Genomic DNA, 27272 nt, shown 5'->3' with positions numbered 1-27272 from the left:
TAAATTTGTGTTTTGCTCTGTTTAATATTTCTAAATGGATCGGTATATATCTACAGTATATACAGTCAGGTTAAGGCGACTGGTACAGTGGTCTGTTTACTTCTCCGTGTGGTCCAGTTTGGTATTGCAGCTTGAATTGTGGTTATTTCTGTCCCATTTATAAGAAAATGCTCTCTAAACAAATGTATATTTTTTTCCTTGTAGTTTTTGCTGTTGCGCTGTATACATAAATTGAGAATTATGAAAAAAAATGTTTTAATTTATCTTGAAAAAAGCTTGCAGTAAATAGGCCTTTGTGGGAATCATCCTCAGTCTTTACCTTGGTAAAACAATTATCTTTATTTAAAATGTTTAAAGTCTTACTACTTCTCCTTTTATTATATTGGGAAAAAAATTATACCGGGATGTATGCTTAAATTTTGGATGTGGTGCCCTTGAACATATTTTCCCCCAGCCGCCACTGATGGGATAAATCATACTGGGATGTACTGTATGCTGTAGCTGTTGGACGTTGTGCCCTATACCTAGAACATTTCCGCCAGCCGCAACTGTATAATTGTATGAAAAAGAATAACTTTTTTTACACAAGAATATTATGGGAGATCTCACTCCTCCGCCCAGGATCCTCTCGTTTCATCTCTCTCTCTCTCTCTCTCTCTCTCTCTCTCTCTCTCTCTCTCACACTCTCTCTCTCTCTCTCTCACACTCTCTCTCTCTCCATACATCAGTATGTGTTTAGCACTGCACGCGCACTGGAGCCCGTGAGCGGAGACGAGGCTCGTTTAGTATTCCGTGCACAAGGCAAAGGAGGGAGAAGGAAGGGAGGGCAGAGAGTGAAATAGAGAGAAAAAACGAGCCTGTGAAGACAAGCGAAAACACCGAAAGAGAGGAGGAAGAGGGGAGCGGAGATACACCTCCTCTGTCCCTCTCGGTCTACCCTTTGGTATTCTTCTGTCCCAGGTGCGGTATTTCAGCCTTTATCTGTCTTTGGGTGTGCGGGGCGGATGTTATGATGTTGCTGTCGCATGAGAAAATTAATATTTGGATGAATGTGATCTCGGAAGAGAGAGAATGGATATGATATAGACAGTCGTTCTGTTTGAGATCTGCATTGCTTGAAACGGTGCAGACTCTTTACGAATTGTTGTGTTCAGGTTCTCTATAATATATCTGTGTATTTGTGCGCGCGCGTTTATGTGTTGGAAAGGTCTGTACGTCTGTCCAGTATCGTCGTGCAGAAACCTCTCAGCGGCTTAAGCATTCTTTATTTATCAACTGCAAAATCATGCATGAATATGTGCTGAGCATCGTGACCCCGCATTTTCAGATGTGCATATATCTGTGTGTGCAACATTGTACAGAGGGATTATAAATCACTGTCAGACACTGTCACTTATGTAATTCTGTTCTTAACTTCCATATTCCCTACTCTACATGCTTAATCTGCATTTGCATATGTAATTCAAGAGGAAAGGATGTGGAATGTACATATGAAACTGCTTCCCTCCTCTTCAACCCCTTATCAGTGTTCCTTCTCCTCCAAACCCCACCCTCCCCCCCACAGTCTTCAAAGGCAGGCTTACATGGGGTTCTATCAGGCACAGGACCATAATTATGCAAATATTAATACATCCATATGGAACCGTCATAGGAATCCTCTCTTTTGCTCACTGACAACATATAACAGCATTGGTAAAAGCCAAATGAGGAGGCGATTAATTCCCCCCACAATGTGACGAAGCGGGTGATGACGTTGCCTGGCTGTCAGGCTGCTGAGAGCTTCCCTCTACGCTCTGTCTGTGTGGGAGCTGAATCTTAAGGGCTGGCACAGAGCGTCACCAGTATCCCAGGGTTCCTCGCACCACTCACCACTCTATCTTTTGCCTGTGTTTTCCTGAGTGATGTTATAGATAATTTAGACACTCTTGAGGTCCCTGGCGAGCGGAGTGGAGGATAGAGAAGATGGGAGGTGGAATCCAGGCCCACATGAAATCTGCAGATGTTGTCGGAATTGAGAGGAGTGTAATTCAAATAATTCTAGAAACCTCCCAATGTTTTGCAAATGTGTTAATTAATTACTTGGGCTAATTTGATTATGCTTTCAGCTACTGCTTTATCACCTGTTCCACAGAATTCCCTGAAATTCGCACTGATAAACTCTGCAGATTCCATCTGGAACAGAGGCTAACTTGAAGCAGACTTTTACCTGCAATGTCTGTTTGCAACCGTTTTGTACAAGTTAGACTGTTTTTGAATAGGACTGAACTCCTTTAAGACAGTGATAACAGTGTTACAACATGCTCTAAGTTACCCCAGCTTGCAGCCACAGGCAACAAAGGCCTAAAGTATCTTTTTTACAGGGATATGTAATATCACCCTGTCTTTGGCCAGCGGCGGATGTCCAGCTGTGTAAATGACAGCAGTCGATGGCAGGGCAGTTTTAAAATGTTTATTATCCAGTGAATAGGCCGGACACCAGAGAGGATGGAGAATGTGTCCAGGAACTCGCAGTATCAAGGCAGATATGAGCAAGATGATGAGATGACGCAGTGATCTGGATGAGTGTTCATAAGCAGAGGTTGTGACCGCACTGAAGGCCATTTAGCCTGGTTTCCTCTTCCAGTGCATTCCAGTGATTTAAGGGAGTGACATGGTGCCAGGCGACAAAAGTAGGAAGGGTTAGAAAAGCAAGAGAGTGATGGAGGGAGACAGGGAGATGACGAGAAACTGCTACACGAGTCTACTAAAACAGCGCTGTTATCATTTATTCATTCATTTCCACTTTGCAGGAAGTCTGGAAACATTTTGTTTTGAAGCCAGAGGGGTAAAGAAAATGACTGTTATCTTCTGACAGGTAAAAAAAAAAAGCAACAGTCTTACAGAAAACAAAAGCAGATTAGACTCCCGATGACATTGCAGATAAGACCACAGGCATGGAGGTGATACAGTGAGTGTGAGAAAAAATAAGGGAACATAAAAAGAAGGAGAGAAAGAAAAACCACAATGGCTTCATTAAGAAATTACTCTTATATCCTATTGGTTATACTTAATGGATTTACATCCCTTGTCAATAGAAGTGTTCAAATTCATAGCCTTAGTTGAGAAGAAAAGGATTAGCCAGCATTTTTCTTTTACAATTAGTCTCAGTCACATCTATCAATTTCAAGGGAATAAGGAAAGTTGTGAGGCAGGTTTCCATTGAGTAAAGTGGAAAGGTGGGAAACTTCAAAAGGAGGCAGGTGATTGTGGAAACTACAGATGTGCCTCATATTTGCCTAAAATTTACATTTGTTATTCTCAATGTATCTTAGTGGTGCTTTAAGCTAAAAAATGAAATATACTCACACATCACATAGTATACTTCATGGATTTGTTAGAAGAATTCAAATTTATAGTCTCAGAAGAGAAGATTATATGTTTGGTTTATTATTTGTTATTACCTTACCTTACATATATATCTTGCATATCTTGACATATATGTGCAAATATGGATTACATGGATAAAACTAGCAACTAAAACATTTGTTTATATTTACATATCTGCATATTTAAACACTAGATTTGAGACTGGACAACAAAAATAGATAAATGTTATAATGTGTATGGTTTGAATGATGTGCATATTTTTGATCCTGTGAATCTTCATCTTATGCCAGATAATTTTGCAAGCAAATTGGAAGACCCTGCTTCAAGGCATGTCGAGGTTTGTCATCTTATGAAGACTTTACAGCAACTTAACCATTAGCCTACAAAACAGTCAACTTAAAAAATAAGGCAGAGGATGTTGCCTGCGGGACAAAATCAATTGCATCATTCTTCTTAATAATTCTTAAATAACTTCACCTCAGGGCCAAGGACTGAACCTCAAACCCATCTGCTCTCTGCTGTAGAAACAGGCAGTGACCTGAACGACTGCTGCTGATGTGTGGTGTTGACGGACAGACCCTCTGACAGATCTCGACTCTAGACACCGGACAGTTGTCTGGTGAATGCCAGGTGTCTTATGTATGAACAGTCAGCAACATTATCATTGTTAGTAACTAGCCACATTTGCAAGTGTTGGCTGCAGTTATTTAGAGGTTATTAGGAGCAGTTATATTGTAGGACGGCCTTATATGTCACGCTAACTCATGACCACCAAGACATCTGCAAATCTGCTTGAATGGATCATCAAACTGGTGGAAATAGACTAATTACAAATTAAAAAATTCATGCACTCGGGCATCATCGCTTTTAGTCACGTCCAAATTAATATATATGTGAAATGATGACTTGTTTGCCATTTTTAGAGGACATTCAGGTTTTAAATTAAAGCTGCACCTCTGTTCATGTGATCTTTTATTACGCTTGCAGTGTTTATAGTGTTAATAGTCAAAAAAGGGGATTATTAATGATTGACAATCTACAAAAAATAAATAAATAAATAAAAATAAACCAAAATTGATTTTGTACTTTATTATTGTAATTGTTATTTTTGAAGTACTAGAAAAATTTAAAAAAATGTATAAACTTAAATATTTTCATTATAATGAAACATTTCATTGTTTTTTAAATAAAATACTAATTAAACAAATAGTATAAATATTATGCATTTGCTTGTTAATAGTGAATTCCACACTATTGTGTGTTTTTTTGTTGTTGTGATAATCTGATTCAAACTTATTGTTCATTTTGTGATTTAAACTGAATTTACAAAGTAACATTTTCAATGTTTTTTTTTTTTTTTTTTACTTATAATTTAAAGTATTGTTATTGATTTTATTTTTATTTTTTGTCATCGTCAGGTTCTGAACTGAGATCATCTCTTCTGCTTTGGATTTACTTATTGTTGAGTCTTTATGCTTTCTGGTTGAAATTGGACTTCTGCGTGTTGTGTGAATTGTCTAGACACCAAACAGTGCTGCAACATTTAAATTTTTCCATTTTTAATAGCAATGCAATTATGGCCATTTTGATTGATGCCTCTGAACATTGAGCTTTCTAGTTGTTTGTGTTGGTGTACATACCCATATAATCATTGCATTTTATTATAGGTTTTCATCTCTAGTGCGTGATTGGACAGGGGCTTTTGTGGCCTTTATGACATGATTGGACTGTGGCAATTATGTCTAGCTTGCGTGTGATTGGACAGTGACCATAGAGGTTTCTGGGGTCCGTGTTGTGGGGTATTGCTTTTCCTGGAGATATTGATTGAGACCTAGGCAGCACTCAATGGAATGTCTGAGACCGGTTTCATGTTCTGTTGTCCGCTTGTTTCATGTCGGTGTCACTTGCATGGATTTTACCACCACATTATTCTGTTCAGGCTTTTTTTCCATATGCACAGCCCATAATACCCCAGAGCGTCGATCTGGAATCCAAGGCCACATGCTAAATGCCCTTCAGGCTTCTTCTTCTGAAGCCTTATTGTTTATATCTCGCTCTTTCTTTCTCTTTCACCTGCTCTCCCCTCTCAGTTCCTCTCTAACTTCGTTATCAATCGACCTGGCATTTCTGAACAGTGACACTGTAGTTCGCTGCCAGACAGCAATCTTTCAGATTGAGCAGCATTTTTAAAGAGGTAGTTGATTATGATTTCACTTTTTGAACTTTAGTTAGTGTGTAATGTTACTATAGTTAGAGCATAAACAACATCTGCGAAGTCTACAAATGACGCTCAGATTTCAGTACAAAGGGAGATATTTTATTTTAAAGAAATTGCTGTTGAAGGACTACAAAAAACGGCTGTTAGGGACTACAATGAGCTTCTTCCTTTGAAAGAAGAAGGCTAATCTAAACTAGTCTGAGGCTCATTTAAATAGACAGTTAAATGGACCTCAGTCTGTTTGGGTTTTCTTCAGATGACGCTCCGGACTGATGGACCACTTGGGCACACTGATTAGTAATGGATTGTGTGAGTGTGTGGGTGAACATCTTGACCTGAGTCGTGCTCCCGAATGACTTATAGCTGTACTTAAGGCTTTGACTGATTGATTGATGGATCTGAACGGGGAAAGATGGATGGAAAAGACGCAGCTAGCTGGAGAGAAACCATCCACCTTACAATGAAAGACCAATGACATTGTACAGACCCAAAAAGCATGAAAGAATAGTCTATCAGAATGATCAATGGACGATCGGCTTAATAAGAGGAGGTGTCTCATCAGAGAGAAACAGATCAGACTTCAGGATTTCACTGGCTTGAAAAAACTCTCTGATGAAAGCAGACAATCATTGAATCGATTTGCATATTGATAGATTTACACACTTTTTCTGGACTTGCACCATTTTAGCTGACGCAGAAAGGGGATGAAGAGGGAGAGAGACAGAGAGGGGTGGAAAGAAACACTTGGAGGAGAGCTGAGACACGTAGCGAAAGAGAAGACAAATGAAAGGTGGAGCTTTGACCTGGTTTTGTGAGACAGAATGAGCACAGAACAAAGGAAGAATACTGAGAGATCTCATAGATATAGATCCTCATGCTGACAAATTATACACACACAGTCCCTCAGCAGATGAATCGCTACAACATTTTTCCTCAGTGCTGCTGTCTGATTTGTGAAAACACAGATTTGTAATTCAAAAATCATAACAATTTGATCATTGTAAACTAGATAGCAAAAATTTAATTACTGCGGTCTTTATGGTAACAGAGCATTAAAGTCCTCTTTATGGAAAAAGTGCTGATACAGTAGCGTAATCTTTAGTGTGGATCTGACCTGTATTCTAATCCATTAATGAAAAGCTTCTTGAAATTACGAATTGATGAACTCTGTCTAGTGCTGTGGTGTTGATGTAATAAAATGTTGTGAACATTGCCCTACTTAACGTGAACCTTAAGTGCATTTATCCTCTACATGAAGGTTCAAAGTTTGCCCATTCAAAAGCATGAAAAAACAAGGTTTGTTTTAGTGTTTTCAATGCTCTTCGTCTGCAGTGTGCTGTGAGTGTGAGAACTGTTCAGTGTTTTGTGATTGTGTTGTGTCACGCCCCATTTTCACATTTGGTGTGGACAGACAAATTGCCTGTCACTAGAATCTTGTTGTGTTGCATTCTGTCAGGACTCAGTGTTAATCATAAAGGTGAAGTGTGTCTACCAAATTATAATCTTAAAATGCTTTCCTTTTTTTGATTATTATCATTATTATTTATTATTTTTTTGCTGTTCTTTTTGGATTCTAAATAAACTGAATTACAAAATAAAATAAAATAGAAGCAGTTACTTCAAATTATAATAATAATTCACAATATTCTTTTTTTTTTACCACATGTTTTATCAAATAAATGCATAAGAGACTTCTTTCAAAAAACGTTATTGTATAGACTCCACATTTTTAAACAGTAGTGTATGTTTTGTCTCCAATACTTATTTGGATTCAGTATAATAATTATAAAACTAATCCCGGTGTAATTTTTTTGTGAACAGGTATTATTACAGTATGCCATCCAGACTCAACATCATACCAGCACAACCAATAGTGTGAGTTTGGGGTGGGGCTATCATTTAATCAGACCAATGGTTTGAAAGCATGAATTATTATACAGATCTCACACTACTGGTGCTGATATTTCACACTTTAGCTTTAAAGATATCAAACAGAATCACAAAAAAAAAGAGACTACAATAATTATTGATCAAACATATACCCCCGTCTAAACCTCACATCATTGGTTGAGCCAATGTAACGGGCAGCTCAAATTAACATTACAAGTTTAACATCGAAATTACTTTTCACTTTTAATCTTCAGAGTATCACGCAACAACAGCTTACAAGATAAACTTGTTTTGTGGTTGACCACATCCTCGTTCCCAAGATGATCTGTACAAGGAGAGCTGTTTGTCTTTGGGAAAAAACTGATATCCAGAATGATTGGTTCTTCTCTGCATGCTATTGAGCTCTGCAAGCACAGCGGGTGGCCTTGATAATTTAACCATCATTTTTACAGCAGTATTTTTTTATGATTTGTACCTCATTTTCTCTTTCTCTTTTTGTCTCTCACACACTCTCCCTCTCTTTTCAGGCAGTTTCAGAGCTCCTGTAGAACATTCCAGAAATACAGCCATGGACCACAATGAGCCGTAAAGCTTGAATGGAATAACAAAGAGAGAAACTTAGTGAACATAGGCCATACATTTCAAATTCAAGCCTGCCCTGATGCTGCTTTAAGGACTGGGCCTGCAAACACTTCCCTCCTCCCTGACTGATGATTTAACTGAGAGTAATAGTCTGCAAAATCTTGACTATGCTTTCTGAACAACAGACCTTAATATTGTCTTGCAGTTTATCCATTGAGCAAATTCTTAATATCTATGTGAATTGAATTGGTTTTGACCTTCTTCACCGTGGCAAGGACTCAGGGATGTTGTTGTCATCCTCTACAACAAGTATGTGGAAAAAAAAACATCTTGTGAGCAAATCACATTCAATTCAATAATGGATTTTACATAATGAATGCATGCATTGTCTTCTCCTCCCTTGCTCTCATTTCTTCTTTTTTCCCTCTCTCCTGTTTTTTCCTTCCCAGGAGCCTATGTTATTATTAACCGCTAAAGTTTTCAATTAACGGTCCTAAAGAGACCATCTCGGCTCCTTGTCGAAACTTTGTCCTTCAGCTCTTTTATTATCGGAATCGGCAGAAAGTGGCCAGACAAACCCTCTCCGCTCAGGCGCCGTCCAGCTGGTGTGGGCGGTAAGAGCTGCGCCACGATTGGTTGAGTGCAGGGTGAGTGTGCGATGCGGATTGGAGGATGTCGGGGGACTGGGAAGACGACCTTTGTAAGAAGGCGTTGGTGCTGGTGGAGGAACTGTGCTTCCGGTCTGGAGGCTTGAGCCAGAGTGCCAGCTGTCAAGAATTCAGCTACATGATGAGAGGACCTAATGGACAGCTGAACACAGGTAAGAGCATAGCACAACCTGTTTAAAGGATGGTTGATCCAAAAAAATTGCATTCTGTCATCATTTACTCACTTTCATGTTGTTACGAACCAGTTTGACTTACAATTTTTCTCCATGGCACTCAAAAGGAGCCAGTCGCGCTCTTGTCCATGAAGTAACAATGAATGGTGACTACAAAAAGAGCTCAAAGGCATCATAACAGTGGTCAATATGACTTATATTCTAGCTAAGTCTTCTGAGGTTTCACAGAAGAAAGTCTTACAGGTTTGGAATGACAGGAGGGCGAGTCATAAATGAAGACAGAGTTTTCATTTTTAGGTGAACGATCACTTTAAAGCCTATTCAAAGCTTGAATTGCAATGATTTGATTTTGAATTGAAGTCTGACCTCTAACCAAAATATTTACTTGGACCTCACAAATGGCCTAAAAGGTTAATTTTCATCATCATCCCACCTCACTGAGTCATGAGACCAGGAAAGAGCCTCACTGCTTAAAGCTGCTCGTTCATGTAATTGCGCCTGGCCGTTTTTATTTGTATTCATGCCATGCCCACCACAGGTGTTATGGCTGGATGCTGTGTTCAGAGTGAGACTGTCCTGTTTACAGATTTAGTCATTATTGTTTAAATTCCCAAGTGCCCAGTGATTGAAATGGAATTGGACTTGCATTCTCTTTAATATGAAATGGCAGGGCCGCAGGTAATTGAAATGGCTCTAAGCTCCTTTTGAAAAGAAGGGGTAAAAATGAAACTGCGTAGGCTTTCCTTCCTGGGGTCTCCAAACACCCAACAATCACCCAAATGGAGTCAGTTAAAGCTAATCATTGTATTTATATCTTAAATGGATAGTTCATCAAAAAATAAAATTGTTTTCATCATTTACAAACACATTTGTCTATATTTCTTCAGTGGACACCAGTGAAAAATGTCTCCAAGCTATTTTTTTTTGTCTTATTTTTGTCTTATTTGTACGGACAATTTTTTTTAAAACTGTTTTTCTGCTGAAGAAAAAGTCTTACTGGTTTGGAACAATTTGAAGGTATGTAAATGATGACAGATTTTAAATTTTATTTCACAACCGTTTAACATTCAAAGGTTTTGTCAGTCATTAAATGTCGGTCATTAGTTATTAGGACAGTGCTGGATTGAATTCTGCATTTTGTATCATGAAAGATATGTTAGAAGCGGGCTGCAAAATCCCATTTACATTTTACATTTATTAATTTAACAGAGGCTTTTAGCCACAACTTACAAATGCGAGTAACACAAACAATTTGTCCAAGGAAGAACGCAATATAAATAATGATATTATACCAAATTTCCAAGTAGTGCAATGCTAGAGGAAAATTTTCCCTCAGCAAGCACCAAATGCAAGTAAAAATGGCATAAAAACATGTCAGTGGCAGGTAACTTTATAAGGGACTGCAATATAATACATTCATGATATTGTTTTGCTGAATGCATTGCAAAATAGTGACATGCATAGCTGAGCAGGACGGGCAGCTTACCGTAGTATTAATTAGTGGGAAACTAAAGGAAGCTGCCTTAGGCTCTTTAAACTCCTCTGTTCTCACGGTATGGCCCATATGTGCACTACAGCTGAAGGGTAGTCATGCTGTCAAGCATAGTGTAACAAGGTGAAACAGACTATTTTTAACCCTGAGTCTCTGTATAAGCTACGGTCAGTTACTGCTCAGTTGTAAAGCAGGATTGAACATTTCGATTTGGATTTGCGGCTTTATCCTGCGACATTCTGCCACTCTCTATCTTCTATTAAAGTGTATTTATTTTTTGTATTTATTTATAGCAAGCTCAGGATAAAACCCAAAGTGACTCTCACGTTTGACTCCTCTATAGCTGCAGGGTGTTAAGTTAATTTTAGCATAAAGTAACACTCACCACTGCATATCTGTTGCACAGTAAAACAACATTCAAAAGTACAGGGACAGTAGGATTTTTAAAATACTTTTTTATTAAAGGGATAGTTCAGGCAAAAAAGTCTGTCTTCAATTTATTCACCCTCCAGTTGTTTCAAACCCGTGTAATTTTTTTCTTCTGATGAATGCAAAAGATGATGTTTTGATATTAATATTAGTAACCAGACAGTTGCTGGTAACCAATGACCCCCATATATGGGAAAAATACTACTGAAGTCAATGGTCTACTTCACCTTGTAATTCTTTAAAAATATCTTCTTATGTATTCAGCAGAAGAAAGAATCTCGGACCGTTTTGGAACAACATGAGGTTGAGTAAATGATGACAGAATTTTAATTCATGGCTAATATCCTTTTAAGCTTTTAAGGATGCATTAAATTGATCAAAAGTCACAGTAAAAACCTTTACATTGTTTGTTTGTTTTTTAAACCTGAACATTTTTTTCATAGTTTCCACAAAATATTAAGCAGCACAGCAGCATTTTAGAATGTTTTTATGATGACTTCTGAAAATTCAACTTTGCTATCACAGGATTAAATGACTTGTTGAAATAATATTTCACAGTATTACTGTTTTTAATGTCATTGGGTGAGCACTGTCCATTTATATATAAATCTCTCTCCCTCTCTCTCTCTCTCTCTCTCTCTCTCTCTCTCTCTCTCTCTCTATATATATATATATATATATATATATATATATATATATTATTTAAAATATTTAAATATGCATCATGTAATACATATTTCATTGTCCTGTCTTTGTCCTGTCTTTGTATATTTTTCACGGTGACATAGAATAACCTTTTTTTTAATGGTTTCATAAACCTTTTTTTTTTTTTTGTGAAAGAAGGTTCTTCAGATTATAAAAAGTTGAGAAAGAGATGGTTCTTTAAAGAACCTCTGACTGAATGGCCTTTTGTGGAACCAAAGATGGTTCTTTAAAGAACCTTTATTTTTAAGAGTGTATGTCTTTCACATTTTCAGTCTTTCTTTTTTTATTAATTAGTAAAATGCAATTTTATAGGAGTTGAATCATGGAGACAACAGGTTAAGAGAAAAATATTAAAATACAATAGCGCATAAAAATGCTCCTCTTTGTAGTTATTTTTCTAGCTGACTGATGAGCTTATTGACACCAAATGGTTATTCTGAGGTATATTACGTTGCAATGTTTACAAGCTTTACACGTTTAAAAGGCTTACTTGCTGCTTGAACTGAGGTGCTTCTGCATCATAGGGTCCCAAAAAAAACTCTAATGTTATTTACATTTACATTTAATCATTTAGCAGACGCTTTTATCCAAAGCGACTTACAAATGAGAACAATAGAAGCAGTCAGGTCAACAAGAGAACAACAACAGTATACAAGTGCCATGACAAGTCTCAGTTAGTCTAGTATAGAACGCATAGCCAGGTTTTTTTTTTTTTTATAAATGAAAAGACAAGAAAAGGAAAAGTGCTAGTATTCTTTAGATGTTTCTTGAAAATGAGTAAAGACTCAGCTGTACGAATTGAGATTGGTAGGTCATTCCACCAGCTGGGCACAGTCCAGGAAAAGGTCTGTGAGAGTGATTTTGAACTTCTTTGGGATGGCACCATGTTATTTATTGTTTGTATTTTGTTATGAATTTTTTCAAAGCTTTAAGGCTGATAATTTGTTTATTTAAAAGTATCAAAGCTTTTTGCGATTACTGGACTCACGGTTCGATTCAATTCATGATTTTGATTTTATGATTTGATTCGATTCACTTTTTTATTTTTTTTTTAAATTAGATTTAAGACAAATTATAAATTAAATGTGTCCTTTTATTATTGCTTGGACAAAATGCTGCAAATTTCTTTGTGAAAATTAAATACAACACTATAATAGTATACTAATAAAACACTTGCATATTAATTGCTCTGTTGTTGGTTTTGATTGCATCTATTGCTTTGTCTTAAAGTTTCTGCTAAATGACAAAATTTCAATATAACTTAAATGTAAATAACAAAGCTAAATTAAAATTTTAAAACAAGCTCCAAATCAAATAAATAAGTAACACAAATAAAATTAATATCTGCATATAAACAAACTAAGGCTTCGTCTTTGCTCTTTCCATTTAAAATTAGAGGCAACCACTGCATTTTAATCATGATCCAAACAAAGATGCTACATAAACTCACCATGAGTAGTTTTTAATCTAACTTAAATTGTATCATTTGAATGTTTTGACTTTAGTTTTGTGAAACTATACATTCAATTCAATTCAATTCAAGTTTATTTGTATAGCGCTTTTTACAATACAAATAGTTACAAAGCAACTTTACAGAAAATTATGTTTCTACAATATTTAGTAGTAGCTAGTAGTTTGTGCACGTTTGACAGGATTTTAGAAAAATAAAAATAATAATAATAATAATACAAGACGTAGTCAGCTAGATGATGAACTATCAATATTATTAATTAATAGTAATTATAGGATGCAGTCACACATGTAGCAATATTTGTTAGTTCTGTTTGTTGATTCAAGGTTAGCATCATCTGGGGTCCTCTGAGGGTCAGCATCATCTCTTCTCAGGTGTTCTGGATCCAGACTGGAGCTTGTGTAAATCCTAGTCCCGTGGCAAAACATAGAAACAAAATAGAGACATCATTAGCATAGCTGCTGATCCAACAAAGTAAAATTAGTTTAACCCAAGCTAAAGAATAAAAATGCAGATGCAACTACACTCACAATTTAAGAGATACATTATTCGAATGCTTGGCGAAAGAGATGTGTTTTTAATCTAGATTTAAACAGAGAGAGTGTGTCTGAACCCCGAACATTATCAGGAAGGCTATTCCAGAGTTTGGGAGCCAAATGTGAAAAAGCTCTACCTCCTTTAGTGGACTTTGCTATCCTAGGAACTACCAAAAGTCCAGCGTTTTGTGACCTTAGGGTGCGTGATGGGTTGTAGCGTGGTAGAAGGCTAGTTAGGTACGCAGGAGCTAAACCATTTAGGGCCTTATAGGTAAGTAATGATAATTTGTAACTAATACGGAACTTAATAGGTAGCCAGTGCAGAGACTGTAAAATTGGGGTAATATGATCATATTTTCTTGACCTGGTAAGGACTCTAGCTGCTGCATTTTGGACTACCTGTAGCTTGTTTATTGACGAAGCAGGACAACCACCTAGAAGTCCATTACAATAGTCCAGTCTAGAGGTCATGAAAGCATGAACTAGCTTTTCTGCATCAGAAACAGATAACATGTTTCGTAGCTTGGCAATGTTTCTAAGATGGAAGAATGCGGTTTTTGTAACATTGGAAATATGATATGGAAATACATAAAAGTATCAGCATGAAAGCAGCAGACGACCTTAATGAGATGCAGATTCACCCGGGCAGCAGGTTGCGCGTAAAGCATATCCTTGGTTTCCACTGTAAACAAAGCAGCGCTGTACTTATTAACTTTAATATGCATTATACAGAGGCAAGATGAAAAGAAAAAATACCATCTTGACTTGCATTTTATAAACTCCTACCCCTAATTGAATCACGATTTATTTAACATCTTAACCGATTTGAATCGTCACATATTTTAATCGATTTTCAACTGGTTCGCAGTTAATCGTTACATCCCTACATCTAAGAGCACATTAGTTTACAAATTCGAATGCTTATTGGATAGATAAAAGGTAATGTCACATTATGCAGCTGCACAATCCCGCATGGACAGCTAACAAATTACTAGCTGCTCTTGCTTTAAGAAGAAATGATGCAACCAAATTAAGTACACAGTTAAGACTACAACCCTACCCATCTCTTTAGGAGGTGGTGATGGTGTGGAAAAGTCTGTGAGACAAGATGAAATGAAAGCTTAGCAATGGGGCAGAAAGCTGATCCTCCTGGTTCAGCCAACCCAGAGTTTGTAGATCAAACTCCCTCTCCAGATATACTGCTTCGAACAGTCTTTTTTCTTTGCAAGCAGATCAATACATTAACCTTTCTATTCCCAAACCCCTCCCGTGTTTAGCTCTCTCTCCATCAGTGTCCGTTTGTTTGGCTCCACATCTTTCATTCTTGCAATTCTGCCTCTTTTGCACCAGCCGCCCTTCCCTCTCTCTCTCTCCATCACTGTCCACTTTTTTCCAGGCCTGTTTTTCTCGCAGGGGAATGCTTGCGGACTTTATTAACCCCTCTCTGGCACTATCTCTCTCTTTCCTCACCTTTGACGTGTTGAGTGAATGTGTTATCTTGACCAGTCAGCCGATGTGTCTGCTTCAACATGTACACTAATCTGTTAGATCCCTTCTGGCCCCTCCCCCTTTTCCAATCTCCCTCTTTCCTCTGCTATGTCCTTTTTTTATTTTTATTTTCATTCTTCCTCTCTGTCAGCTTCCTGCTGGAAAAACCGCTTAAAACTGGCAGCTGTGGTTTGGGACATGGTAGCGATTCTGGCGTCCGACTTCAATAGCATAACATGCTAATAATGTAAATGTTCAGTTCAGTTCATTGTATTAATGTTCATTAGCTTCAAGATATTCATTTAAATGAAATATGAACAATGGCAAAATTATGGGTCACTAAAAGAGAAGCTGTTTCAAGACTACTAACTGAAATTAATGTATATACTAATATGTATATACTAATATTTACGTAGCTAAAGTTTTTCCCTCAGACTTGTAGTGGTACACAGTGGTACACAGTTTCTGTTTTACTGCTGTCTACCAGGTGAAGTTTCAGAGTTTGAGAACCACTGTGATAAAGATGGAAAAAGCAGTGAATATGTGGCTTCTATCTGGTGTAAACTGGTCCAAGCTGCTCGTTTCCAGTTTCAGAATGGTCATGTTGATTCTTGGATCATGGGTGCTAGTCAACCAGCTGATGACCAGCTTGCATCAGCTAGTGAGCAATTAATGACCAGCTAGAAATGGCATAAAACATAATTAGGTCTTTCTTCATCCTTTATCACAGTGGTTCTCAAATGTTTTCGGCTGGTGGACCACATTAAAACAAAAATTGTGGCCCAACAAATACTCTAGGTCTGGGGAGAAACAACAGCTGCCTACATTTTTAAGTAGTATATAAATTATTCTCAGTTTATAGCCTTGAAACTTGAGGCTGTTTTAATACAGCCTCTCTTTTAGCAATCCATAATTTTGCCTTTATTCACATTTCATTAAAATTAATGTCCTGCAGCTGATGAACCTGAATAGAGTGGACTGAACATTTATGTACTGTATATTAACATATACCAGGTAGCAATGCTATTCCAGTGAGACAACAGAAATACTATCACAATTTTAACAAAATACATTTGTTTTTAGTTTATTTTTAAGTAATTAATGTTGGTGCATTTTTTCTTTTATATTTTGAATGTTTTAAATGACTACATTTAGAGTTTATTATGAAATCTATTATTATTTATCAAGATTTATAAATGTGCTTTATTAGTTCTTTTTTAATCCTTTACAAACTCAAATCACCTGTAGGTCACCGATTGAGAACCAGTGTTTTATCGCCACTGCCTTCCTCTGTTTCCCTTTATGAGTTTCACTGCTTTCTCTCTCCATTTCCCTCTTTCCTCCATTCATATCTCTGATCTCCTTTGCTGTCCCACTCTCTTCCGTTTTCTCCTCCTATTTACATTTTTCTCACTCTCTCCATCTGCGTCTTGTTCTTCAAGCTGACAGATCAGTGCCTTCTCTCCTCCCTCTGTCTCTCTCTCTGATCATATCTTTAAACAAGTAGTGATTACTGACATACAGAGACTGCTGAATTATTCACCAAAGAGAGACAGAAAGTACAGCGAAAGGAAGAAGGAAAACAGCACGAGGGAGGATGAGAGGGGCGGAAGAAGAGGAGAAAGATAGAGGGGGAGATAGGAGGGCAAAGGAGAGAAATGATGAAGATGGTGCTAGATGAGGATGGAAAGCATGATGTCTTTCCTGTAATGTTTCAGAAGAGATTGTGTCTGTATGCAGTCATGCACAACAATTTTTAGAAATAATTGTTTGCTTATAGTATGGCCCATATGTGCACTATTGCTGAAGGCTATTAATGCTGTCAAGCATACAGTAACAAAGTGAAACAGGAAAAAGTACTATTTTCAGCCTTACGTTTGTCTAACACATGGGTTTTTAAATTGTGAAAGACAGCTGTTAATTTAGATTTGGATTTGAATCTTTAAACTATCTATATAACGTCTCGGTTACGTACGTAACCCTCGTTCCCTGATGGAGGGAACGGAGACGTTATGTCGAACGACATATGGGGTCTCACTTGGGAGGCCAATCATCTCTGAATTTAAGAGAAAACGCCAATGAAAATTGGCTAGTGGATTAACACACCTGAGCCACTCCCCGAGCCACGGGTATAAATAAGGCGACAGGTGCATCCACTCATTAGGTTTTACGCTGAGGAGCCGAGAACGTGTCCCGGCAACAGCGAACGGTTCAAGGTTGTGGCATGGGGACATAACGTCTCCGTTCCCTCCATCAGGGAACGAGGGTTACGTACGTAACCGAGACGTTCCCTATCTGTCGGTCACTACGAGTTATGTCGAACGACATATGGGGTCCTATGGAAAACAACCCTGTGGCGCTGCAATTGTCGACAAGCCCTGGCGTGCCACAAAAGCTACGCTTAAGGTCGTAACCTTCCCAAAGCCCCAGCGCAAATTCACAGACCTTGGTACCGAAGGGGCAAAAGGGTGAGTACATCGCTGCTGGAGAAGGCCACGCTGCTGTTCCGCCCACATAAGTTAATAGAAGGGATTTCAACCTTCAGAGAAAGATAGCTTCAAATCTTCCCTATTTGTTCTTTCAGCTTTGGCAAGACAATGGGGAAGCGAGCCTAGGAAAAGGTCGCTACGGAGACCACATCCTACGCGTAGGGAGGTGACATGTGGATATACCGATATGGACTGACCCAGGGGGCAGTACTACATATGGAAGGGGTCTCTGAGGCAGGTCCTACCTTGGAGTAGGGATGGAACGGCTGCCAGAAGAGACTGACAGAACGGGTCTGTCAAGGGAAGACACGGGTTTGCCAATAGAACCAAGCCATATGAACGTCCCACTCTTCACTTACCGAAAACGCTTGGAGGTCCCCGACCCTCTTGATGGAAGTACGATCAGGAGCGCTGTCTTGAGAGACAGGAACTTAAGCTCGACTGAATCCAGCGGCTCAAAGGGACCCCTCTGAAGTCCCGCCAGGACAACAGAGAGGTCCCAGGAGGGAATCAGGGGTGTCCTAGGAGGATGTAACCTTCTGGCACCCCTGAGGAACCTAACGATCAGGTCATGCCTCCCCAGGGACCGGCCGTCCACTGCATCGTGATGGGCTGCAATGGCAGCCACATACACTTTCAGGGTGGAGGGTGACAGCCCACGCTCCAACCTTTCTTGCAGGAAAGAAAGCACGACTCTGACCGGGCATCTCTGGGGGTCTTCTCGGTGAGAAGAACACCAATTCGTGAACAGACTCCACTTCAGAGCATAGGCCTGCCTCGTAGAAGGTGCTCTAGCCTGAGTGATAGTGTCTACCACCGCTGGGGGCAGATCACTTAGGTCTGCCACGTCCCATCCAGAAGCCACACGTGGAGGTTCCAGAGATCTGGACACGGGTGCCAAATGGTGCCAAGCCCCTGAGAGAGAAGGTCTCTCCTCAGGGGGATGCGCCAGGGAGGGGCTGTCATGAGGAGCATGAGTTCCGAAAACCAGGTCCGGGTGGGCCAATAAGGCGCAACCAACAGGACCTGTTCCTCATCCTCCCTGACCTTGCACAGTGTCTGTGCGAGCAGGCTCACTGGGGGAAGCGCATACTTGCGTAAAACCCGAGGCCAGCTGTGTGCCAGTGCATCTGTGCCCAGGGGGGCCTGGGACAGGGAATAGTACAGCTGGCAGTGGGAGGACTCGTGGGAAGCAAACAGGTCTACCTGGGCTTCCCCGAATCGACTCCAGATCAGCTGGACCGTCTGGGGATGGAGTCGCCATTCCCCGGGGAAAGTGAGCTGTCGTGAGAGCGTGTCGGCTGCACGATTGAGCTCCCCCGGGATGTGGATAGCGCGCAGCGACTTGAGCCACGTCTGACTCCAGAGGAGGAGATGGCGGGCGAGTTAATACATACGACGTGATCGTAGACCGCCCTGTCGGTTGATGTACGAAACAGCCGCAGTTTTGTCCGTGCGGACCAACACGTACTTGTCCAGCAACAGCAGACGAAACCGTCGTAAAGCTAGATGCACTGCCAGCAACTCCAGACAGTTGATGTGCCAAAGCAGTCGAGGTCCTGTCCAGGAACCCGAAGCTGCCTGCCCGTTGCATGTCGCGCCCCAGCCCGAGTAGGAGGCATCTGTTGTGACAACAACGTGCCGGGAGACTTGTTCTAAGGGCACGCCGGCCCGTAGAAAGGCAAGGTCCGATCAGGGGCTGAATAGGCGGCGACACATCGGTGTGATGGTGACAAGTGGACTCATATGAAGCAACCCGAGCGGCGTGACTGCGGCTGCGGATGCCATATGCCCCAGGAGCCTCTGAAAGTGTTTCAGTGGTACCACTGTCCTGCCTCTGAAGGAACTCGCCATCGAGGGTGGTGAGGATGGAAGAGGGAGACGAGCGGCTTCTGGCCGTGAAAGGGGCCGTCCACGACTTCGTCACCTCTTCATGCACCTCCGGGAAGAAAGGCACCGGAGCAGAACGAGGTTGTGAGCCGCGTCCCGCGCCGAGAAACCAATCATCCAGCCGCAAGGGCTCGGCACTGGGCGGTGTAGTCACCTCCAGCCCGATACTCACGGCTGCCCGGGCAAGCATGGCCGACAACTCCAAGTCAGATTCGGCAGCAGCGACAACACCCGAGGGGGGCAGCCCCGCCGAATCCTCATCCTCAGAGGTCGATAACCCATCCCCCGATGCAGCGATCGACATCTAATCTTCGGGCGGCGCACCCAAAGACACGCTGGGACTGCCGTGAGACGGCCCAGCAGAATCAATCGGCAGCTGCACGGGACAGGCGCTGCGGGAGGAGTGAGAGGTCCGTGGGGCGTGGCCCGGCGGAGAAGCTCTCACTGTAACCCTCAGATCTCCCAGAGCGCCAGGCGGCGGTCCTCTGCTCGAGCCAGAGAAACCGGGACGGGTGGCGACAGAGGGGTCTGCTGCACTCCCCTTGAGGAGTGAGAGACGTGATCGCAGCGCTGTCATGTTCATACGCCCACAGTAGACGCATGAATCATCCACGAGCGCAGCCTCAGCGTGTTGGACGCCCAGAAACTGCAGACAACGCTCGTGACCGTCCACCGAAGACAGGAAACGACCGCATCCAGAAGGACACGGACGAAATGGTATCTTGAAAAAGACGTGAATCGCCCGTGATTTGCTCTTTTAGAAAACTGTCTCTTTTAGCCTAAGCGCCCAGGGGAATCGCCGTCACAGGGACACCGCTGTACCGCGCCGTCACACCGACCAGGAACAGCTTCTTTAAAACAAAGATGAATGGCTTTGTAGTGACTGCTCTCATCGACTACTCGGCTCCGAAGCAAAAATCTAATGAGTGGATGCACCTGTCGCCCTATTTATACCCGTGGCTCGGGAGTGGCTCAGGTGTGTTAATCCACTAGACAATTTTCATTGGCGTTTTCTCTTAAACTCAGAGATGATTGGCCTCCCAAGTGAGACCCCATATGTCGTTCGACATAATATACAATAATTTAATATACAATAATACAGTATATATATATATATATATATATATATATATATATATATATATATATATATGTGTGTGTGTGTGTGTGTGTGTGTGTATATATATATATATATACACACACACATATAAAATATATATATAAAATAAAATAAAATCCATAATTATATATTTACCTTTGAATCATGTACATAGAGAGAGAGACAGAGAGAGAGATTTGTATATAAAAATGTTGTTCTACAGTTTGAAGCTCATTTCTTTATCATTATATATGTATTACTAAATTTATGTAATATATACTCCTCCCATGTAATGAAGCACGGTTGAAGAACACAATTTCTCACAATATTCAAATTTTACCAAAGGCTTCTAAAGAGGAGCCAAACCACATGATTCAGACTTTGAAGCTTTTTTCTTTCCCATTTTATGTTGGATTACTGAAATCCCTGCTTTATTCCTGTTATTCAAGTTAAATTCCTTTACAACTTCCTGTAAGACGTAGCCAATTCAATTTAAATTATAAATGGAAAGGGATCCAGTTCTGAATGTTGCCCAACCCTGACTGATTCTTTGGAGACCTGCAAATGTGTGAACAATGCATGGAGGAAAACAGAGTAGTTGGGAGCAGAAGCAAATATGGTGCAACAAAAACTGAGAAAGATGGCATGACAGAAAGGAAAATGAAGGGTGAGCTGATCATATAGTCTTATAGTCATAAGATATAACCTCCTTGCATAATAGAAATTACAGAGTAGTTCAAGGTAGAACCGCCCTGGGGGCCTTTAGAGCTGGTGGGTGTTGCGTCTGAGGAAGTGATGTGAGTGCAGGGTAAGCGGAGGAACTATGTGGGTTAAGCTCTGAATAGAGGTCTTGAGAGGCAGGATGACAGACAGGCTCTTTGTTTTTCTTGATTGGCAGGCACTTGTTTGTCCCTGCTTGTTGGAGAGTAGCTGTTCTTCTCAATCTGGTGCTGAAACCGAGTTTTTTTTTGTTTGTTTTTTCTTTCAACAATTGCACAGTTTACATGAGCATTCCTCTCCATTTAAAAATGACATATTGTGCAGTATCCAACATTGCAAGTATTTTAACATAGAAAAATAAAAATAAACAAAGACTCACATCATCACAATTTGCCAGGGGAAGTACAGATTTACAAAAATATATTAAATTGTTTACACACCTTCACAGTTTTTGTTGCCTTTTGATTAAGCGAATACCTAATCGTGTTGACATATTGCTTGACCTCAATGTTAAAAGCAATAAAAGATGTTTTGGAATGCGCACTTACATTTATGAATGTAAAACTTTGCCAAGAGAATAATGAGATTAATAATGAAAGTTTCATTAGGCCTAGTCTTAGTTCTGTAGAGGTCATAAAGGCCAAAAAGAACATCCTTCCAAAACAACTTGAAATCTTTCTCAATTTTTTCTGCAATAAAATTACAAATATCAGACCAAAAACTCTGGACAAAAGGGCAGTGCCAAAACAAATGGGTAACTGTTTCAATACTCATAGAGCAGAAAGTGCACATTACATCAATGTCTTTTTAAAATTTTTTAACAATATAATCATTAGACGGGTAAAACTTATGAATTATTTTAAATGATATTTCTCTAATTTTGTTGGTCAGCAAATATTGGTTGGGTGCTGAAACCGAGTTGCCAAAGTCTAATTTTTTCAAGTGACTCACTCATGCACATGCTTAGAAATAGTTAATAAAGGCTGCACGATGGAAAGCTTATACCCTGTGAGAGACAGAGCCATAAGGCTTAATACACAGTTTAGAGGACATCTTTGTGGAATTTGGCATTGGCATTGACACTTTTTCTGCTTGGAAATAAATCCATCGTTTTCTTGGCTTCGATAAGAGCTAGTGAATGTTGGGAGAGCCGGTGGTAATTTACAGGCACAATGCGCCATCTCCTTTCCTTTTTCTCATTCTGATCCTCTCTCTCTGCACTTCCTTCAGATTCTCCCAGTCATTCCCCAAGCGCAGCATAGTATTCATCCTCCCAGGTTATGCAATATAGCTTGTTACCTAGAGTTGGGAACTGAGAACTTAGTTGCATTAAAAAAAAATAAAAAATACTGTAACCGATTTATTTCCATCATGTTCATCATTTTCATTTATTGTTCTTGAATGTCTGCATTCATCTGCCAATGATGTATTCCTGAACGGCTGCTAAATCTTCTGCGCTATGGAAAAATAATTTTGTGGCAGAGTTGTGAGTTTGCAATGTGAACTGAATGTGATGAGGGAAAAAGATTGCAAAATTATACACAGATAATAAATAGACAATAGAAGTCAAAAATAAATACAAAATCATAGTTAAGGCAGCTCAGCTCTCGATTTACCGGTCAATCTACGTTCCTACTCTCACCTATGGTCATGAGCTTTGGGTCATGACCGAAAGGACAAGATCCCGGATACAGGCGGCCGAAATGAGCTTTCTCCGCAGGGTGGCTGGGCGATCCCTTAGAGATAGGGTGAGAAGCTCAGTCACCCGGGAGGAGCTCAGAGTAGAGCCGCTGCTCCTCCACATCGAGAGGGGTCAGCTGAGGTGGCTCGGGCATCTGTTCCGGATGCCTCCTGGACGCCTTCCCGGGAAGGTGTTCCGGGCGCGTCCCACTGGGAGGAGACCACGGGGAAGACCTAGGACACGCTGGAGAGACTATGTCTCCCAGCTGGCCTGGGAACGCCTCGGTGTCCCCCCAGAAGAGCTGGAGGAAGTGTCTAGGGAGAGGGAAGTCTGGGGTTCTCTGCTTAGACTGCTGCCCCCGCGACCCGGCCCCGGATAAGCGGAAGAAGATGTATGTATGTATGTATGTAGTTAAGGCAGCATATTTGAACAAATATTACAGTTTTTTTATTTTTTAAATCAGGCACTCAGTAAAGTACCCAAAAAAAGTTAAATTATTGCTTTAGGGTCCCAGTAGGTTAGGATTTTGACAGCGGGGTAGGATTTAGTCACAAAATCTGTTCTTTATAATGAACTGGTCAAAAAGACATGAAGTTGTCAGTTTGAATCAGTCTAATGACTCACTCACTGACTGAATCGATCACTGAACCACAACTTGAAATGAACCGTGAACGCCTACTGTGTGCTGTGTGTACTTAAATCAATGTAATATATAACTGTTTTCTTATAACATTATGAATTTTTTTAATATTAATATTAATTAAATATAAATATATTTTACAAATTGCTCTGAAATATATATATATATATATATATATATATATATATATATATAATGTAATTTAGTATACATGCTTAGTATATAGTTAGGACTAGTTATTTTAGTATATAGAATCATTGGTGTAATTATTAGGAATCGGAAGCGTTTATTGGAAAATTTTAACTATAATCATTTATATAAAGTATATGTGTTTTGTATACAGTAAGAGCCAATTATTCAAGTCCTAAAAGAATCATTAGTGTAATTATAAAGGAACCGGAAGCGTTTATTGGAATTTGAACCAGAATCATTAAATTCCTTGCAATTTTTGTTTCTTCTCAAGGTTGTAATAAATCAAACTCTCCCTCTCCCTCCCTCTCTGTTTCAGAGATCTCAGTGAGTCTGCTCTCCGTCATTGTAACGTTCTGTGGCATCGTGCTGCTGTCTGTCTCTCTCTTCGTCTCATGGAAGCTCTGCTGGTTGCCGTGGAGAGATAAGGAAGGCGGGGGTCTGAGCTTGACATCTGGGCTCCTGCCCGGCGGTGCGGGTTTGGGTGGGGTTGGAGGTGGAGGGGGTGCCTCTCTCCTTCCTCCCTTGTTGCAGAGGAAAGATACTCACTCCTCTACCTCGCTGTATCCCTCGCTCTCACAGCATGGGCAGCATCACCCCCATTTCTCCGACCTAATGGGGGTGGAGGGCGGAGGGGGGCTGGTCATGGGGGGTGTGGTTGGAGGTCCACAGGAGATGCAGGAGCATTCTTACCTAGACATGGACTCTTATCCTAACAATGCTGGTAAGCAAAAGTCTAGTGTGTATTAAACTCAGAAGCACTCTTTGTGAAACCTAAGAGACTGATTGTTGTTAATTATACTCCATTCTCTTAATTACTCCTTTCATCCTATGGCTTATGGTTTCTCACTTTTTCAGCAAACCTTAAGTTGAGCCAGACATCTCCCGAGTTGCCCCCTGCAACAGAAGGAGGCACAGCTGCGAAAGATCTGCCCAATGCCCACACCCAGCAGCAGGTCACCACCAGGTCAGTGACCTTCTCTTCTTGTACTTGTCTGTGCTTTCTGTGTGTGTGTGTGTTACAGGATGATGGAGTGAGTGTGTGGTTTGCGTCTTGCAGAATGTTATATTGAAGTTTACTTTTTAATTTTTTTTCCTATTGTCTAATATTGTGAAATATTGACAGGTTAAAATATCTGTTTTCTGTATATTCTAAATGTTTCTTCAAATGTAGTTTATTACTGTCTGTGTCATGGCAAAGCTGAATTTTCAGCAGCCATTATTCCAGTCTTCAATGTTACGTGATCCTTCAGAAATCAATCTGATAATGCAGACTTGATGCTCAAAAAACATTTCTTATTATTGGCAATATTGAAAACAATTGTGCTGCTTCATGTGTTTGTGGAATCAGTGATGGAATCAGCACTAATGCAATAAGCATTTATTTGAAATAGAAGTCTTTTGTAACATTTTTTGTCAATTTCCTTGCTGAATAAATGTTTTGGTTAATGAAAAAAATTTAAAAATACTACCCTTACCTTCCCGAAAACTTTGGAGTGCAGTAGTGTTGTCACGGTAGCAAAATTTCAGTATTCGGTACCAGTGAAAATCCACGGTTCTCGGTACCAAGGCAAAACAAAAACACGCTTATAAAAAAATGTCTCATATATATATATATATATATATATATATATATATATATATATATACATACATACATATATACATATATATATATATATATACATATATATATATATATACATATATACATATGTATATATGTATATATATATATATATATGTATATATGTATGTATGTATATATATATATATATATATATGTATATATGTATATATGTATATATATATATGTATATATGTATATATATATATGTATATATGTGTATATATATATATATATATATATACATGGCGGCATATATATATATGCAAATTCATTCTCTGCCAGCAGGAGGCGCTTGTAGAACGCACGCGAGAGAGGTTTCCTGGGTACCGGCTGTAATCAAATAAGCACAGAGCCAGTGCTCACAAACGCTGCTCAGGCATTACAGACAAGATGAAATATAAATTACATCCAGACCTTCAAACCTGTACGCATTTTGACCTCAAAGTACGCTGGTATGATTTGTCACTCTAAACTACGTAAAAATCTAGTGACGACCCTGTCCACGTGCAGAATTCGAAACAAGCAACAGAAAAAGGTGAAGAGGTTAACCAATCATAGCGTTTTTTTCATGACCATGACTTTGTAGCAACCTTACTTGGTGAATCATTTAAGTTAGCTTAAATTAAAGGCAATGCAACAATACTACAATGAGTAGTATTTTTAAGAAAATGCCATGCAAAAAATCCAAAAGGTTCAAATGGGCCTTCTTTTGATTGTGGGGTGAAATATCATCTGAAGATGTTTTGTTTCTCCCTACCAGTCCTTGTGTTTGTCTATACATGGGCATGTGTGAATGTATTCACCCTCTGGTCTCTCTCCAGGCCCAAGCCCATGACTCACCAGTTATCCAGCCCTGATTTCCATGGTGAGGAGAAGAGTGAGCAGCTGACCAGCATCGGGCAGATCAAACCAGAACTTTACCGGCTGCGCCAGGGAGACCAGGGGGATGGCAAGCAAGGCGACACCTGCGGCAAAATCAGCTTCCTCCTGCGCTATGCCTTCAAGTGAGTCCACTCGAATCCATCCCGCCATTACCTCCTCTCCCCACGGGGAAGCATCTCGTATGGAATTGTCACATGATGTGGATCCATGCCTCTCAATACATCAGTGGGTTATAAATAGATTGCATTGGCAGGGCTCACAATTGAAAGGCGAGCTGGAGAAAGGAGCAGGGGAGTAGCAGTCAGCACAATGAGTTATAGTCAGGCCCGCCGTGGGCAGCCCATGCACGTCAGACTGGGTCCTTTATTTTGCCATCACACAGAGGGACATTAGAATGGTGGAAAGTGCTGATGTTTGAGAAATGAAGGAGGGAGAGGCTGTTTCACTCATGAATTATATATGACCAGCTACTTTAAACAGCACAGCCTGTCAACACATAATATAACAGCACTGTGTTACAGAGTAGGCCGAGGGAGGCAAAGAGATGAAGATGGCTGAGTGGAGATTGATATCTCATTCCTAACACATAGGGAGTAGTTCAAATAAATGATTTGACACCTCTGTCCCTGTTCATTTTATTATGGGTCTATTTTGTTATTATGAGTTCTAAGGTGAGTGCTGTTGCCTCATGTTGTTTTAAACCTTTTTAAATCTTTCTTTCTTCAAAAATAACTATATATTGTTAACGTTAAATGAAATGACAAATTTCATGATATAATTTTTTTTTGACATACTAGTGTGAGTAATTGAACAGAATTTCTATTTCTTTTTAAAGTAAATGCAATCGTAATTGTTTCTCAGTGTTTACATATTACAGCGGCCAATATTGTTTCTCATCCCCGTGTGTTTAATTGACATCATCACACCTCCTGCTATGCTGTTGCATTTGCAAAACATTAAGGCGAATATGTCACGAATATGTACAAGCATTTTGGGGGATAGCGGGCAGGTTGACACTGTCTGTCAGAGTCGCA

At 39.9% G+C, this 27272-nt stretch overlaps 1 protein-coding gene across 3 annotated transcripts in view; it reads left to right on the top strand.

The window, feature by feature from the left end:
• The first annotated feature begins 755 nt into the window (after positions 1-755).
• LOC132149127 (synaptotagmin-C-like) overlaps positions 756-27272 on the top strand; it is a 41575-nt gene continuing 15058 nt past the window's right edge. Inside the window, exons 1-6 of one of the 3 annotated variants that reach the window (XM_059558080.1) lie at positions 756-960; positions 8002-8365; positions 8506-8876; positions 24046-24450; positions 24585-24693; positions 26178-26360. In XM_059558080.1, coding sequence (XP_059414063.1) covers positions 8729-8876; positions 24046-24450; positions 24585-24693; positions 26178-26360 — 845 coding nt within the window. In that variant the 5' untranslated portion in view covers positions 756-960; positions 8002-8365; positions 8506-8728. Of the gene's footprint in view, positions 966-8001; positions 8366-8505; positions 8877-24045; positions 24451-24584; positions 24694-26177; positions 26361-27272 lie in introns of all 3 variants that reach the window. The other 2 variants (XM_059558078.1, XM_059558079.1) reach the window with 2 other exon arrangements.

This window comes from Carassius carassius, chromosome 9 (assembly GCF_963082965.1).
Source record: "Carassius carassius chromosome 9, fCarCar2.1, whole genome shotgun sequence".
Lineage (NCBI taxonomy): Eukaryota > Metazoa > Chordata > Actinopteri > Cypriniformes > Cyprinidae > Carassius > Carassius carassius.
The sequence above is the reverse complement of the archived record's forward strand: the minus strand, read 5'-3'. Positions and strand labels throughout refer to the sequence as shown.